Source organism: Paralichthys olivaceus, chromosome 18 (assembly GCF_024713975.1).
Source record: "Paralichthys olivaceus isolate ysfri-2021 chromosome 18, ASM2471397v2, whole genome shotgun sequence".
Classification (NCBI taxonomy): Eukaryota; Metazoa; Chordata; class Actinopteri; order Pleuronectiformes; family Paralichthyidae; genus Paralichthys; species Paralichthys olivaceus.
Window position 1 is genome coordinate 5,097,787 of NC_091110.1, and position 18,374 is coordinate 5,116,160.

General features: G+C 41.2%; 1 protein-coding gene across 11 annotated transcripts in view; it reads right to left on the bottom strand.

Annotated features, from left to right (window-relative positions):
• fcho2 (FCH and mu domain containing endocytic adaptor 2) overlaps positions 1–18,374 on the bottom strand; it is a 43,152-nt gene that overhangs the window by 7,728 nt on the left and 17,050 nt on the right. For 2 of the 11 annotated variants that reach the window (XM_069514354.1, XM_069514352.1), the window contains exons 8-22: positions 14,793–14,889; positions 11,337–11,381; positions 11,096–11,165; positions 10,894–10,918; positions 10,589–10,645; positions 9,469–9,527; positions 9,096–9,270; positions 6,765–6,789; positions 6,142–6,186; positions 5,397–5,436; positions 4,541–4,626; positions 2,586–2,669; positions 1,298–1,807; positions 728–843; positions 498–627 (exon numbers count right to left, since the gene is read on the bottom strand). In XM_069514354.1, coding sequence (XP_069370455.1) covers positions 498–627; positions 728–843; positions 1,298–1,807; positions 2,586–2,669; positions 4,541–4,626; positions 5,397–5,436; positions 6,142–6,186; positions 6,765–6,789; positions 9,096–9,270; positions 9,469–9,527; positions 10,589–10,645; positions 10,894–10,918; positions 11,096–11,165; positions 11,337–11,381; positions 14,793–14,889 — 1,564 coding nt within the window. Of the gene's footprint in view, positions 1–243; positions 328–497; positions 628–727; positions 844–1,297; positions 1,808–2,585; positions 2,670–4,540; positions 4,627–5,396; positions 5,437–6,141; positions 6,187–6,764; positions 6,790–9,095; positions 9,271–9,468; positions 9,528–10,588; positions 10,646–10,893; positions 10,919–11,095; positions 11,166–11,336; positions 11,382–14,792; positions 14,890–18,374 lie in introns of all 11 variants that reach the window. The other 9 variants (XM_069514358.1, XM_069514357.1, XM_069514349.1 and 6 more) reach the window with 8 other exon arrangements.

Consider the following 18,374-nt stretch of genomic DNA (forward strand, 5'->3'; position numbering starts at 1 on the left):
CCCAGAGAGCACAAATGTGAGGAGAGATGATGCTGAGCGCTGTTGTAAGCCTCTCCCTAAATGTGTGGTGGTGGCAGGTGACTCCTAAGCTGACAAGGCGGATGTGATTTGCACAGAGATGAACAAAGAGCTGACGGGCATTCATAAAATCAGTGAAATGTATGCAGAGCAGAGATGATGACTGTCAGCACCGTGGAAAGGAGCGTCTCTTAGGGAAAGCAGACTTTGGAAAGGCAGACTCACTTTGGCTTAGTAGAAAAAAAGGAGAAAGGGAGAGCAGCTCTGGCTCTGGGGAGGAGAGGGGGTGAGCAAAGGTGTGCTCAGCTCCTGTAAGGAGAGGAGTGAAGCAAGGAGGAGAAGAAAACAGGACATTATGGTACAGAGACAAAGGCATGTGGAACACTGGTGGGGAGCTGAGGAAAAAGATGATAAATAGAAAAACGTACGTGTGTGTATAGAAAAGGTATAGATACAGAGAGGATGCTGAGGATGCTTACCAACGGTGGGGGTGTTGCCGGCGCTGAGAGAGGCATTCGAGGACAAGGAGGAGGAACTCTCTGCCCGGGCGAGTGGTGCAGCGGGAGGAGGACTGGCGTCGGACGTTTTCGGTGGGCTGAACGGTCGTACCTGCGCAAGGGGAGTCAGGGATATAGGATGGTATTGCAATGTTAGAATTTAATGTTAACAGCACATGTGTTGCTCATGAAGGGAAGTTATAGTCACTCACGATCTCATTGATTCCTGTGAGTTTTCCAGTGGGGAGTTTGGGCCTGGAGGAGGGTCGTGGTGGGGGCACCAGGGCTCCAGCAGTCAGCGGGGTAGTGGGTCGATTCGGTAATGGCACTGCACAGGTAAACAAGGTCTCACTTGTTAGTGACAGATTAACAGGAAAAGAAAATCATTACTCACATGACGTATACAACTGGGGTTCACTCAAGCAGATGCCAAAACCATCATGCATCATCCATAAACCTCTTGTTTGTAAATCTTAACAGAAAAAGCATTAAAAAAACAGGAAACAGAAACACATTCCAAAATAAATTTCACAAAAATAAAATAACAGACAAACATTTTGCAAACCAGGCAGTGAGTGGGAACACATGTCCGTAAAATTTAATAAAGAAAAATACAACAAAAAACATTCAAACAGGAAATGAATGCAAAAAAACCCAAAACAAATAGTAAAAATAAAACAAATAATAACAATCAAAGCAAAAGCAAATTAAAATATAAAATATTCAGTTCAAACTCCAACCTCAGGCATGAAACACACGTCTCTGACATTAGTATATGTTACCATTGAAGACTTTGCTTGGTGGAGCTGCACCCATCGCCCTATCTGTAATCCCCGTGAAGACATCCGGGAAGCAGGAGTTGTTGTCCTCTCTGCTGCCCGGTGCTTTGCAGTAGGTATCAGCAGAGTCATCAGAGAGGAAGCGACTCGACCTGCCAGAGCCCGGTTGAGGCCTCTGGAGCTCCTTCACACACGGCCCTGATCCCTGGCGGCGAGGTGGAGCGAAGATATCACTGAAAGCGATCCACTGGCTCTGGGACCAGGACACAGAGGAAAAGGCGTCAACGCTCTTTGGAGGGCTGGCAGCGACCGGGCTCCTGATGGGGTCGATCGTCTCAGTCGGCAGGGTGATGGGGGCGCTCTGGGCACGCGCCGGTACGGGGTTGCATGCTTGGAAGGCGTTTTCTGGTGAGTCCCACGGAGAGGATGTGGATGAGGAGAAAGAGGAGACATCTTTGGATTGCTGGCTCTCTGCCAGCGGAGGGGAGCGCTCCCGTTGTGGCACCGTCTCAACTGAAGGAGGTGACGCGATTGACAGAGGCGATAAACATGACAAAAGCAAAGCAGAGTATAGAGAGCAACCCTTGAGACATGAAGTCATAAAGCAGCAAATCTTTGAGTCAAACTGTCTCCTGTCTGTTCTGCCTGACAGATGAAATCATTCCGCTGTTTAGTCTCATACTAATGAAGCAGCAACATAAACTCTGATGTTCTGTCCTGCTGGGATCTCGTATTGTTTCCTCATGTTGCTTTAAAAACACACTTCCTTAAAGATAACCAGAACTTCTTATAGCTGACAATATATAACCTTTTGGCATTCAACCAAATATGAACCACCTCTGCGGTAGTGTTTGTGATTGTACTAAGTTATAATGATGTTTTTGTCTTTTCTGAGTGTTTATGATGTGTTTTTCAACCTATTTAATTGTTTTAGACACATTGTGAGTGGTTATGTTTTATAGCTTCAAAGCTATATAGTAATTTGATCTAAGCTATTATATTACAGCTGGTGGAAATTAGAAAAACCAATACAAAAATCCCAAAGTAAGAACAGTTATTTAATTTCCTATAATTACAGCATATTTTTTGTTGTGACATAGAGGAGTACATGAATCTACTGCAGCTCACAATGAGCTTAAAACACATGCATCTGAAGCACAAAATACTAAAAGGTTTACACAAGGAGAAACAAAAATTGAACATGAATACTTTGCAAAACAGCAGCTGATGAATGCTTCGAGTTCTTCACACAAGGTTTCATTTTTAAATTATTGGGGCACACAGATTTTACCTGATGCCTCTGGCAGAAAGACGTCGGAATCATTCATCAGAAAAGATGGAGATGGAGAGATTGAAAGGAAAACAGAGCCAAGGTCTAACAAGAGAGGTTAAAATGAATACATCAAACTATAAAAAATCAACATCAAATGATTTAAATTCAGATAAAACAAAAAGCAAAGTTAAAAAAATGTCAAACAGAAACATAAAATGTACAGAGAAAAAAATAAGTGAACACAGTATAAACAGATACAATATGTGGCATAAAATAATAGAAATAAATCTTTTTTAATCTCTGCCTCAGAGTTTAATCTGTGTAAATCCTGACAGACTAGATGTGTTTAATGTGTCATGTGTGTGTTTGGAGCTGGTAATACTGCTCCACTGTACACAGAGATTTAACAGGCTGTACGCGGGGCCTTAATTCCCATCACCGCATCTTATTAGGGGCACTTTTTGATGCTCTTTTGACTTCTAAGTCACAACCTTTGACAGCAACAAGACAATGTTTGACAACATACGTGCCAATGGGCTTTACAGCCGACCCGCTGACCTCCACTAGGTGCCAATTAACTGTGGATTACCCTTAGCCTAGGCAATGGGTCAGCGCTAATGTCACTCTGTTTAAACACTGGTGTCATGCACGTAAAGCCATGAGAGTCACACCATCACACTTTTTGTGCACTGAAAACCTCGAGAGTTAAATGCTTAGAGAAACGAGAATGCAAACACTGAAGGGAGATTTTGAAGAAAAAACAGAGACAAGAAACAGCCCAAACTGGGGAAATGACCTCAAAACACTGATAGAATAATCCTGCTAGTTTAATTCCCTGAGGTTCAATATTCTGGTTCAGTTCTTTTATCTGGGAGGAAAAGCTTCCAATTGAGTAGCTTGGAAAAAGAATGAGAGGGAGGCAACATAGTGACTACACAGAGAGTTGGTGAGATCAACAGACTGGATCACTGCCTTAAAGGTACAGTGTGGAGAATTTTGTGATATGTAGTGTTTAAATTGCATGTTGCAGATGAACACCCCCTCATCTCACCTTCTCCTTCCAAACATGACAAATAACTTGTGGTGAACTTCAGCTGTCATAAAAACTCAAAAGTTGTTTAGTTTGTCCAGTCTGGACTAATGTCAAAAACATGGCGGCCTCCGTAGAGAGGACCCCCTCGATGTAAATATAAAGTATTTAAACATAAAGGGACTTTTCTGTGGTAAAGAAAACTACAATTCATACAATGTAGATGAAACAAACTAGTGAAAACATCATGAGGATTATTTACATGCAATTTCTGCCAATAGATCCCTTTCACCTAAATCTTACACACTGGACCTTTAACTGAGTGAGTAAAAACAGTGTGTACTTGGTTGCTCCTTTAAGTCATAATTCTTCAGACTTTCACTGCAATCAACCCTCAATTTCTGATTATTTAAAGTTGTTCAGCCTCTCTATGTATTTCCATTCCTTTGGTGCTTGTTTTAGATTGTCTATCTAAGCACAAACGTTTCACAGATAATGATGGATGCATGTAATCCAATGCAATTGAATCTCACTGGTAACAGCCTCAATATTTTTAGACCGTATCATAACGGTTTTCATTCACCGCCACTGCAAACCAAACATTTGCTGCTATAGTGCTGTTTCACATTAAAAGTTTTCAACGGGCTACACGTGAGAGCAGGCAACAGAAAACATTCGGAATTAATCACTGACCACGGTCTTTATTTCAGGGCATTTGTCTGTCAGAAGATTATTCTGTTGTTTTGTGGAAAACTCGTTATGCCAAACGTAAAATCAGATTGAGTTGAAATAATTTTGTGACCGGCCTTAAATCTCACGGGACCGAAATTCAAGTGAGCTCTTGGATGTTCATGTTTTGTTTGGGGGATTCTGTTACAGAGCAAAGATTAAAGGCATCATCCAATATGAGCACAGAGATGCAGATAAAACAAAGTGATGGTACCTGCTGATGAGGACACAGAGGAGGAGGAGCCTGCTGCTGGAGTCGGGCTGAACGGGTCCAGAGACAGAAGGTCGTTGTTGCTCAGTCTGACAGAGGAGAGAGTGAGTCAAAACAAACCTTTTTCATTTTCAAGAGGGCTTTTCTTTCTATCATCAAACCGTGGAACTGGAGATCAGTGATTGACGATTTGATCGTAAGAGTAGTCTTAGTAACTCCGCAAAGCAGAGTGGAAATGTTAGACAACTACATAAATGCACTCGCCTTCCTACTTATAGTGAAAAGCACAAAAATTTTAATTTGTGACTTCACCAGCAAAACTGCTTCAAGCTGTCACATCTAGCTGTTCACCTCACCAGCCTGCGATATAGGCAGCGTTTGCTAAAGGCTCCAAATACAAGCAAGGTAGCGTGAAATGGGAAAAGTGCACCACGGGTGTTGCAAGATCTCTCACGGTCCTGTTTTTCACACAGTATCTTTATTTTATATTCCATTAAATAACAATGTCTGCTCTGTTAAAACAGCGGCTCCGTGCACCTGTGCTTGTGCAACAATATCACAGCGTCATGTTCCCAGATTCATGGAAAAGAGATGGCACACTGGTGTAATTAAGGATTTCAAATTCATGTATTACTTGCTTTGAATAATAGGGCTGACAAAAACATCTTTAAATGAACAGAAGGGTGCAGATTCTACAGATTATCATGATAACATCTTAGTTCTGATAGTTAAATGAATGAAGACTATTTCAAGTGCACAGATGAGGTAAACATTCAAAAAGCAGCACCTATGAGCACACTGACAATTAAACAGACATGAGTTAAAAAAGAAAGTTGTGATGTTTTCCTTTAATACTCACTCATACGGTGTTTGCACTCGGGGTTTTGCCAGCTCATCACCTGCAGCAAGGGCAAAACAAACACAAACTCATACCCACAGACCTGCACAGAGCGATGACAGCAAATACACTTTCACAGCGAGGAAAAAACAAAAATAAAATACCAACATGGGAGATTTTCACCACCTTGTATTCAAAGACATTTGCCAAAAAGTACATCACACCTTAAACCAGAAACCCAACTGAGGTTTTGACTGAACCACCATCTGCTACGAAAAATCATAGAAATATATTTGCAGTAAGATTGACTTTAGATAGATTACATTTCTTATTTATGCCTTATAAAGTAAAACCTCACTGCAAAAGCATTAACACAACCCGCTAATGTGTTTTTTGATGTGGTGGTAACACTTTACAACAGGGGGAGGAGTGATTTCGCAACTAAAAATAAAATCAGGCGTTGCTTTGTTATTCTGTGCCCCTGTCTAAAGTGTTACAAGAACCTGCTAAGAGTCACACAAGCAGAACTGAAGCACCAGAGGTAAGAGGATGCGACTGAAAGGACCTAAATTTATAACTGTATGTGTCAGTAAAATTCTTCACAATAAGACAGTGAGAGAACACAGTGTCAGTGGTGTTAGCTGGTGTCAGCTGCCTCAGCTGTGTGTGAAGGCTCCTATGAGGGGACAGAGATGAGAGCTGTGGCAGATACAGAGGAGGGGAAGGCAGGGTTGAAGGGCAACTACTGCAGCGAACACATACTCACCACGACCCTGAGCCTTAGTGCTTAATGTAGAAACTCCTGTGATCCCTAAGCATATGTACAGTACATCTATCAGTGCCATTACCTTGTGTAAATTTGACTTTGAGAGTGTTTCAGCAGCATAATGTGATTACAAATATCATTTATAGATGGTCATGCAAAGGCTGAATCTGAATGTTTGGAACAAAAAGAAAAGAAAGAGCGTTTCAGCTCATAAAATAAAAAATAAGAATATTTTCTGGATTTATAGTCAAGGATTTTATGCTTTTTCAATTGTGCAATACGACAACATGGAGCTTGAAACATAACATGACAGACCAAACAGTTTGGAGAAGATAAATAAAAAGAAATCTCACATACACACAAACAGCTAATGATGCAATTAATGGTATTTGTAACAGGGGAGGGGAAATAACCCTGAAGCTCACATTTACAGAAAGGAACAGTTATTGACTTTTTCTAGGGATATGTTGATTTTGGCTAAGTTTCTGGATTTTCCTTTTTAAAGACAACCTCTTTAAAAACATCCCAGGCCAAGAAAAACGTAGCTGACCTCCCCCTCTCCTTCCTTTACAGTCATCCAGCAACACAGAGATACAGAGAGGTCAGACTGAGAAAATACTCACTGGACTGGTTCCTCCGCATCTGTCCCTGAAAACAAAACAAAAAAAGAGTAATTAATCAAAGACGCATGAGACCCACCGCAAATTTTCATCTGTGCTTTCCAAAACTTGGCTCATTTTTTCCCCGAACAAAACAAAAAAGACTGACAAGACAGAAATTATCAGTCCCCATGTAGGACACATTAAAACTGTCCGACACGCTGTTAATAAAGATAGAATTCTACAGGTCATCCTGTTTTTCTCTGCTTCACTTCAACATTCGCAACTTTTGGGAATGAAAACTATATTATTGATTATTCCCAGGGGCCGAGGGCATTTTCCACTTCAGAGTTAGAGACAGTAAATCACAGGACTACTCCCGACTCACACATACCAGACGTTAAACGTAGGGTAAAGAAATCAGCGGCGCAAAACTGTGCATCTACGCCCATACGACAATCAGTCAAGGACAAAACAGCGCGTGCCCCCAAAACTTCACCAACTTCCCAGAGCCTTTTTTTTTGCAGGGGACGTAAATCTGCCATGTCACGCTGCGTAACACAAGATATGTGAGATATGCTCTTGGGGGCCACCAACCCCAATGGAAACTCAGAGCATCAATTTCAATAAAGAAGGTTTTCGTACAAGGAGAATGGTTAGGGGGATTGTCAAGGGAGGAGGGGAGAAAAAGAAACAAAATGGGTTTAAGGAACATAGCAAAAGCGTTTAACCACCGTAGAGCTGTGAGGCCAGGGTTTAGTCCCACAGGCGCTAAGCGGCAAATGGGTTCAATTACGGCTCTTGCTGGCCACACACACACACGACTTCCATTGCTATTTCAATAAAGGGAACACCGTGGAGGGAGAACCAAACAGGAGAAGAAATGAAAAAGACAGAAAAATGAGCACTGAGGGAAAAAAAAGAAAATCTCTCAGTAATTCACACCAGATGATGCAACATTCGTCATCACCTTGGATGTATGCTCGAAAAAATCTAATTGAGAACTTTTGGGATACATATAAAGCAGGGGAAGGGTGCAGAAAATACATCTGAGCAGACAGAGAGGAAATTAAATGCTATGTAATGATTCGTTTTGGTATTTAGTTGAAAATAAGTCAAACACACAAACAGCGGTTTATGTTTTTTTTGTTTTTTGTACTTTAAGGATGAGAAAGTAATTGCGGGTTTGAGTCACGACAACAACCAAAACCAAACTGCAAGAAACAAAGTCTAATGTTTAAAGGGAACATCTTTCCTCCTGAGTCTTAAATGGAAGAAAAAACATCCTCTATAAACTTGTAACGTAGCGTTACCATTAATTCCAAGGGTGGAAAAAAGAAAACATTAAAAAAAGGCCTATAAAGTATTCATAAATAACCACAACAGAGTCCTGTCCAGAAGAAGTGGGATCCAATAAAAACCAAAGAGTGAAAGCAAAAAAAGAGACAAGGGAAAGAAAGAGTGAGGTTCAACACAAACAGTGAGGAGGAATGGTGGTGAGAGCAGAGGGAGAGGCGGAGGGAGAGGGAGGAAGATGCCGTGACATTCGTTTAATGTGCAGCCGGGGAGTGCGACGGGTGAAACCCACTAGACCCCATTCACGACACTGAGCGTGCCCCCTCAGCCACTCCACAACACCATTAACAACAACAACCGCTCAGTGCACACACGGTGCATGTTTGCACACAAGCAGTAGTGTGGCTTTAAATTTTAATGGCAGTTGCTATTTTCATAGAGCAGTGGAGAGTGATTCAGAGATTGAAGTGATGGTGAGGGACAAGGAGCTGAATGAAGGGCTCCATGACTGAGGTCACGGATCAGACTGGGCTCTCTCTCTCCGTGTGTGTGTGTGTGCGTGTAGTTTCACAAAACATCCCCTGCAAGCGCCTGCAAAGAGAGCTGTATGTGTCTGCAGTAAAGGCCAACAACATCAGCCCCTCAATGAAAAATTATTGACCCAGAGTTATTGATATTTTTTCTTTAAAAATAAACTGTGATCCCAAGGTTATTCACCATGAAACTGAACTGTGGATAAAAACACAGCATGAAATCTGTGCAAATAGGAAACGTACTGGATCAGAAGTCAATCTGTCATGTGAAATAAATTGGACATAACACATACGTATCCCCTTTGTAAATAAAATAAGCTCCAAGAAAGAGTGACTGATGGCAAACATCTACAGGGGGGATAGCTAAGCTGAATAAATGGAATTCCCATGTAAGCTAACAAAGGTTAGATATTCTGCTGTTGCCCTCTAGTGTTGGACAGGCAGAGCAGACTTGAGGTGCAGCAGAGCAGCACAGCAACAGGTTTATTTGGGAGTTTTACTATTTAAAATGCCACGAAAGCCATACCGAGGTGGAGGGCGACAGGATGATGTTTCCAATGGAGGCTTTGAGCTCGTCGATGGTGGCTCGGTTCTGGTGCGTGCCGTTGTTCGGCTGAACGGGCTTGATCTCGACGTGGAACTTCCTGGGTTCGTCTTCGTCCTCTGAGTCGCTGGACGAATAGAAGGAATTCTCTTTGGCTTGTGAGAAGGGAAAAGGTTAAGGAGACAACAACAGCAGAGCAGCAAAAAAGAGACAGAAAGAGAGAGATCAACTACAGCCCAGTTGTGTTAAGTCCTGGCCTCAGGCTGCAGATGGTGTGAACGGAAAAAAACAAACAGCACTAATTATTGAAGCTGGACTGAATCTTAGAGTGAGTAAAGGACAAAAGAAAAGGATATCATTTTCATTTGCTTCTGGTCTGATACAGAAGCCCTCCGCATCAACTCGGGGAACATTCTGCAAAAAAAAAGCTGACCAGTTAGACATTTAAAAAAATCAATTTGCACAATTCAATCAACACAAAGTTAAAATAAGATATTATGATAAAAAGCAGCTAAATGATACACACTAAAATTTCATTAATCAACACTCAAGATTTTGCTAATCTTATCATGGTACATTTTTAAAATGTATTAAAATTGAAATTTTCAATCAAGGATTAGACAAGAAATAAATTCTGATGATATACATGGAATATTATACAGTTGAAATAGGGCAAACAATTACCTGTTTTCTCTTTGCATATTAATTATCCGTCTTTTACCTTTAATCAAACTTATAACTTTGAGTTTAGTTCATCCAGATTTGTCATTTCATCAAGTTTAAATCATGTAATTTAAATATAATTAATAGTCTGCTGATCAGCAGAAGTTTAATGGTTTAAACCCTTAATTTCTCTTTACATAATAAACTTCTGTCCTTTGCTAAAATGTTTAACTTTGGACAAACTTTCTAAAACATTGTAGATTTAGATTTCTTTCTAAAGTAAATAAATGTCATTGTCATCAAAGTGTGTCATTTGGTCAAGTGTATATCATATAATTTAAATAACCGTTAAATGGGGGTCTGGTTTTAATTTTTAAATATAAAAGGAAAACAGTCACCCTCTCACCTGTTAATATAGTCTCTTTATAACATTACTGGTGAAACACAGTGGAAATGTTACACACATTTTTTTAAACTGAACACACACTTATTTCAGTAATTCCAGTAATTCTGCTCCACACCAACACATAATGTTGGGCTGACACTCATGTGAAAAAAAACGTGTAATCGTGTGAGACAAGAGCTTAGTGGTGCAAGCAAACACAACTACTAATTTTCACATTAAACATTTACATAAGTTAATTTAGAGGACACAAGAATAGCAATGCAGGACAAGGGAAATGTTTTTGTTAAAATCCAATGAAAATCACATTTTTGTGTCAATTAAGTGTTTTTATTTATTTATGTATGATGGTTTGAATATTTACTCAGTGAGTGTGTGTGTGTGTTTCTGTGTGTATTAGCTTGCTTACAGCATTCTGGATGTCTATGGCCCCATAGTATCCGGGGGGAGCGCCATTGGCAGTGTTCTACAAGCACAAACAGAGAGAAATAAATGAATGAATGAGCATATCTACAACACAAACAAGAGGGAACAGAGAGAGAGAGAGGGAGAGAGAGTGGGAGAGTCACATGTTCAAGTAGTTAAATACCAAGAAAAATAATAATAATATAACGTCCTGCTGTTTGAAATCAAAAGAACATACAAGGCTGAATTAATAATTGTGTCACCTAAAAAAAAACATTCATTAGCTATTTGGATGAAAATTATACTCACAGCAGCTTCCACTTCTGTAGACTCCCTGAAACACAAACAGTCATATAATGATGAGAATGATGTATTTGATAAAACTTATATTTATTATACTAATATATGTATTTATTATATCTATATATTTATATATTTTGAATCAGGATAGCAATAAAAACAAGCTGCATAAACTGTGTTGATGGACTGAAGATGAAGTCTTGGGACTCACGTAGAGTCCGTGTCCTTGTCTTTCCTACGACCTGGGATGCCGAATGGTTTTCGCTTTCTGGGTTTAGCACCTTAATACGAAAACAAAGCAATTATAAACACCCCAAAAAACACATCAAATGTTTTATTTAAAATGTGGGAGTTTAACAGCTTTAACTTTACTTTACTTCAGTAAAATGTCAGAGTCTTGCAGAGTATTTGTGAAAACTTGCATTGTGTATTCATTTTGTAACTAGACCCACCTTCAGTTGCAATAGCGGTATTGCACTCCTCGAACTCAATGGGCCCTAATGAGACAAAAAAAATCATTTAGGTTCAGTTGGCAAGGAAAGGGTCAAGAGCCCCCTGCTGTGAATGCTGTGAATGTACATCACGCAATAATCACACACACACACACACACACACAGCACAAACACACTCTGGCAACCACACAATACGAGGGCTGGCGTGCCATACAGAGTGTAGATACACACAGGGCTAGGCTGGTCCCAGAGGGCAGACAGGGTCAATAGCAGAGTCAACTGTGTGTCTGGTGGCACTCAGAGATGTGACACTCCCTCTAAGGCACACAAAGCACCACTGTACAACAGAAACGTTTCCTCAGAGAAACACACACAAAAACCCCACCTGGGACAAATGAATCACCACAATCATAATCCAATTCCAAATCTCTCTGTGTGTGTGTGTGTGTGTGTGTGTGTGTGTGCCCGCTCACAGCAAACAGCAGGTATGAACTGAGCTGAAACTAAACCTGCCCACACGGGACACGCAAAGTCACTAACCCTATTACAATAAGACAAACAAGTCCAAGATTACATGCAGAGAAGTGTTTAAAGCCACATGGACAAATCTGCTCTCAGGCTTAAGAGATGCCCTTTTCTCCTTCTCTATGGCATGCGAAAAAATGGCCAGGAAAAAAAAAGAAACAACTGAACAAATCACGCACCCACATACATGCGAAGCCTGCTGAAATAACAGACCGCACCAACGAATCGTCATATCTCCTCCTGCCAACGACCGTGATATCACTCGGAACACAACCAGACATTGATTTGATTTAACAAAAAATAACATTGCTTTGGTTATTTGGAGACATCATTCAAAAACAACTGCGTTTACACTTAATTTAATGCTCATCAATTATTTATTTACCTCCGAGGCCCGGCACGCTTCAAGTGTGCCTCCAGAAACATTTATGGGGGGTTTTCAAGGGTCGACACTTTAACGTACACATGCTAACACGTGCACACGCACGCACGCACACACACATACAAAGAGTCGTAAGAGGACCAGAGGCAAGACATGCAATGTGTGTCTGTGTCAATCAGGAAAATCCAGGAGGTTTGGGTGTGAGTGTGTGATTATCTGTTAGAAGGTATGACTATTTAATGAAACCAACTGAAGTCACTTTCACATCAGTGTAATGGCTACACTAGTGCATGTGATCCATATCTTGAATTGTAAATTAAAAGACACACTCATGCACAACAATGTATTGCTGTATTAACATCAGTTATGTGACTACATCTAGCCAAGTAACAGGAAACAACTTCCTGCTAAAGTGTTATTTTAAAATAATTTTTCTTGAATCGAATGCCCTGTAAGACACATAGTCTGTGCCTGCCAGCCAACCCGATACAGACACATGTGCTGCATATGACTAGAAAGCTTGCAAGATGAGCAGGAGAAAGAGAGAGAGAGATGGGGGAGGACCCCCTGGCAATATTTCCGATCCGCAAACATGCCTTGACCTGAAAACAACAAAGCTAATGATATTTTAACTCAAAATGTATACATTAGCAGTGGTCCAATGAAGTCTCCCCAGAGGACGCCAGTCGCGAGCAGAATTGACGCATTGTTTGGCGTGTGCAATGCTGAGTGAAGCGCAGGGAAGCGGCGAGTCACGAGAGGCATGCATCACGCCAAGTGAAGTGGATAAAGTACACCAATGACCGATCTACTCTACTGTGCAATATCAGGCCTCTTCACCGCCGGCAAACGCACAATGCAGAGCACGAATGGCTGTTTGAGTGTGCGTGTGTGCGCGTGCGTGACAGTGTTTCATGCCAATCAAAACAAAATTGGCATGCTCACTCAAGAAGCATTCTCCCATGGGAGGAAGTGAGAGAGACACACGCAGACGTGGTAATTTTGCCGTCCCCACTCGCTCATTGTGCCGACATAAACCAGGTGAGAATATCTGAATCCGTGAGGTGTATCTTTTCCTGGAGAGGAAGCTCATTATCATTATCTCATTTCACCTCATTTCTATTGAATGCATCAGCTGCATGCATTGTCAAGCTAAAATAATTCAAATAAAAAGGGACCCACAAAGGGGGAAATTACTGGAAAATTACGCGTTGCATTCTTTGTCCAAGCTCTGGGGATGTTTAACAAATGCAGCGGATTCACGTAAGGCCAAGGCAGAGCAGGAACTCTTTGCCGCTAGCATCCCGCGATTGCATCTGACAATATTTATGCACACCAACTGCAGAAAAAGTCCAAACACCAGACACATGACTATTACCTAAATCTGGGCCGACATTAGGAACTGTTTAAACATCTCCTAAACAGACAGACGACTTTGTTTATACAGGGGAAGATGTTTCTTTTCTTTCTACTCTCTGTGAGGGAAGCATGCAGTCACGCATGAGCGGAGGATGGTTTTTTAAATTGCATATGCTTCACATGGCACTGGGAGTGGGAGAGGGGCAGAGGGGGTTTGCGTGTCTGGCCCGCCGCCAGTTGACAGCTCAGCTGGATATCGTTGAACACTCTGAAACCCCCCTGCCTCGCAGTGTGTCACTTTGGGATTGTTTCCGCAATAGAAAGTTTATTCAACCTCTCTCTCTCTAAAGGCACCGGACTGGCCATCCGTTCAGCTATTTAATCAGGGGACAGACAGGTTATTTTTCTGACAGGGCCGGGGCTGCTGTGCAATCCCTAATGAACAGCTTGATACAAGAGGAATTTTCTGACCGTTTCTTAGCCTCAATTAATTCTGCTGTCCAAACAAATGAAGGCTACCACTCCTAGGACGCAGCGTCTGGACACAGGGGTCACCGTTTGTGTACACACAAACACAGCAGAGGTGAACCCTTTGTGCCTGTGACCTGACGTAATGCGGTGCAAGTACAGGGACTGGTGGAGTTACTGGATATTTACGACGGGGCTTTAAACTGTTCACAGATTTTCACTGACTAATTATTTGGTGATGCTATTAAAATCAAGCTGCAGGGCTACTACGTGAACTACATGAGTGACCAACTATCAGTGAATGAGCTGTGCTTGTGTGTGTGAAAAAAGAGGGAGGTGAGGGTGTAGAGCCGAAGGAGTCTGAGGAGTATTCCCTTGATTATTGTGGCATGGCAAAGTTTACACAAGAGTCATTGTTGAGCTCTGACCTCCTGAAAAGGTTGGTTCTGCCTGCTTAGTCTGTGAGCACAGCAAAGCCCCCCGTGTGTCACATGCTTACTGGAATGCCAAGCCTGCCTACCTTTACAGCAGATTACTATGATTGACTCTGATGGCCCTCTCCTTCTTCTAATTGCCCCTCTCTATACACCCCTCCCATCCAAACAAGGCAAGAACAGGCCGAAGGCCCAGTTCCCCCCCGGCCACTAATTTATTTACACACAACGCGAGCATTGACAAACAAAGGTTATTAGAGTAAAAACACACAAGTCACTGTGGCTTACCTGGTCTCTCCTTTCCTGTTCCTTTGCTGTCCGCCAGTTTCTGTATCAAGCTCTCCACCGAGGTGTTTTCAACGTTCCTCACAAACTCATGGTGGAGCTATAAAGTCAAAAAGAGCAAATATTTATGGTCAGTTGTTAGAAACTCCGAGACTTACTGGAGATGATATGAACACAAGGAAGTTCCGCTGATTTTTGGTGCATTCGATGTTGGGGTTTGGGATTTATACAGATAATTGTTGATCAATAACATCCACAGATTTGGGAAAATGTAATAATGGACAGTATTCTCGCTGTTCAAAGATCAAATAACATATCTAAGTACCGGCAACGCGGCAACATCCAACTTCCCCAGCAAAGATGGAACAACAGTGAATAAATATTGCAGTGTGTTTTTTCAGTGCCCTGAACCTGACTGAAGAATGGCACGTTTTCATTCACTTTAAAACTTGTTCTCAGGCTGGCAGTTCTCCCTACGGAGATGATAAAAATGTACCTTTTTCCCAGGTGATCACTGCTCATTGTTCACAGCTTGCACGTAGCTTTTGGCTTCCAAGAAAATGTTTTCTATAATTACGTGGACAGTCTGTATAGTTTGACAGCTACAAACAGTATATACTGTGTTTATGACTAAATTAAAACACTACACAAAATACTTTAGGAGATTCAAGATTGTCATTCAGACCATACGGGAAACAAATGCACAGTAGGAAGAAATGACATTGCATCATGGTCGCTAATGTAAATTTTAATGTTAAGGAAAGTATGTAAAAGAATAAATAATAAATATGATACTGACAGACATATTGATATTGCATGGACAGAATGATATTATACATATTGAATAATTTGATGAATAAGATGTAAACAGACATGAGAATTTGCATTTACTGATAATAGATAAATATAACAGTACGTATGTCCTGTATTGTAATGCACTGTAATTTTTTTATGTTGCTTCTCATTAAAGTCATTTTTGCTTTTTCTCTACTTTTGAACAGAATTCTACTGATTTAACTTAATATGTAAAATGTCCACAATTGGAGGAAATACACTTAGATATGTTAGCCAACAATAAATGCATTACTCTTTGATTTAATACTTAACTAGTCACCACATAAACTGTGGGTATGAGCCTTTGGTGCCAGTCACGTGCAACATTCTTCACCCCTTACTGCCCATTCCCGTTTTTAAAATCAGCATCATTACGGGAGCCACATGTGGAAAATGTAATCACACAGTCGACATGCATCTTTTACTGTTTTTCTAGCATTCTCTTTGCAGTAACTTCCAAATGCTTTTTCTCAGCAGCACCATCACTAAATCCTCAGAGCGCCACCCAAGACGATTGTACTTGGTATAAAGAAATACAAACAAGCCAAAGCATTTTTTTCCACCACAGCAGAATTATAATGGGTGCAGCCAGACCATTCTCCAGTGCTGGCACAGTGATGCGGAGCACTGTGTCAGACTATGTCATAACATGCACACATTTCTAAGAATAAAGACAAACAAAGGATTAGTGTCACATGTTCGGTGCGATTTGTTTTATGATATACAGGACGAGAGACAAATGTATCGTGCAGCACTCTCCCTGTGACTTGCACTGCTTTGCCTTTAGTTGATATTTCTAACATTTATTTTGTATTTGGCCTGTGGAGACTGTACTGTACCATCATTCTATTGTGTCGGGTTGAATCATTGTTGGCAGTGTGGCCTGCCCTTTGGGCAGTATCAAAGGAAGGGTAGTGTTTGTTTGCTTGTTTGTTTTGGATGTGCATGTGTGCTTGTGTGTTTACTGAGGGGGAAGTGAAAGCGATGTATAGGCGTGGGGATGAAGAACAGCGGTTGACTGTACCGTCTCACCAAACCATTTAGATGTGCGTGATACTGTAAGCGCAGAGTGGCTCATCTATCAAACAAACACACACGCATACACACACATATGTGTCTGCCCCCCGGGCCCCTGGAGCGAGGTGGAGTGCATTAGCCTTCTGTGCCCTGGTAGGAGAGGATGTTGGGGGGGATGGTGATGTGGGTGAGGAGGGGGGGCAGCAGAGAGGCTGCTGCGGTGAGGAAGTGTGCTCACTGCAGCACACGCGATCTGTCAGGTGCTGCTGGCATGACGGGGGGCACTAATGTTGTCAACCTGCGTGGCCTGCTCGCCTCACAAACACGCATAAACACACGCGCACACAAACACACAAAAAACTCGTACTGTGGAGACCTCTCTCGCCCGCATGCTCGAAACATGCATCTGCCTTCAAGGGATCCTCACTCACACACAAACGCTCGTTTAAAAAAGCAAACACAGCACGCACACTGACAGACACACCTGCCCATATGCCCGATATGAGTTTGAAGCGCTCGGTGCAGGGAACTCTCTGCACTTCTCTCAAGTGAAATAGGAACTTGTGTAAATCTATATGGTATTTCCTTTCTCTACTCACTTCTTCTCGTGCTAACATTTTTATCTCATCCTTACACTCTAACCTGATTATCCTTCACGCTCACTGAACTGATACTGGATAAGTCTAGTCTGAAAATGCCTGCGAGGTTGACATGATTTTAGTGATACTCTTTCGGTTCCAGGTACCCTTCACTTTGGTTCCGTTCACTCAACTTCCCTGCAATTACGTTTCATCTGATAAACTGATACACATGGACTCACCAGCAAATGGGTTTAAGGCACGCAGAGATTCATGCTCTCTCATCACTGATGTGCAAACCTGTTTGCAGGCACTCAAACGATCCAGTAGATACATTAGTGCAGTGAGAAGGACATGATCCAAACCAACTTCCAACCAAGGAACACAAACAAGTAGTAGTTGACTGATGTTTCTCATCGACTGATAAATATTGATATAAACAGATGTTAAAAGTACAGTAATAGGCCAGATATTTCATAAATAAGAATATTATATGAAATATTTATATATATATACATACATACATGAGCAGAAGTTAACAAATAACAATATAGCAATATGCTGGAAGGTTCTTGTACATGCATTCATTTTTCTACAACTGTATGGTATTAATAAAGCAGGCTCTTAAGTTATAAACTGATTTTAATATCAAAGCTGTTGTCTTTAAGTGTCTTAGCCAACTCATGTTTTAGTTTTTTTATGTTTTGTGCGGACCCCGAAGGCCCATACCAATAGTTGTAGGCTGCTTGCGGCTGATAAATAATTATTTTAATTTAATAGAAATATAAAAGAAAGACAAAATGTATTTATTGTAACACTAATGTATTATTCACTTAAAAATTGACAAATATTTCAAAATTAAGTGTGTATTGTCTGCTACAGAGATCTGCACTGCAATTTATTTGAATTTTAAAAAATGTCCACAAGTAAACCAACAAGACTATTTTGTAAGAGAAAGAAAGGAAACTTGTCAGATATGAGTATCAGTAACTACCGACAGTGTTTGATGTTGATGTTGTTTAGTTTGCAGAGGCCCCTGCTGGCAGGTGATAGCTTTTCCTCTGTATCACATAGGAGCTGTAACAGGTTTTACAATGATGTCTACAAAACTTTTCCTCCAACCTTCACTTTTCACTTTTATTTTAATTATCTGCTT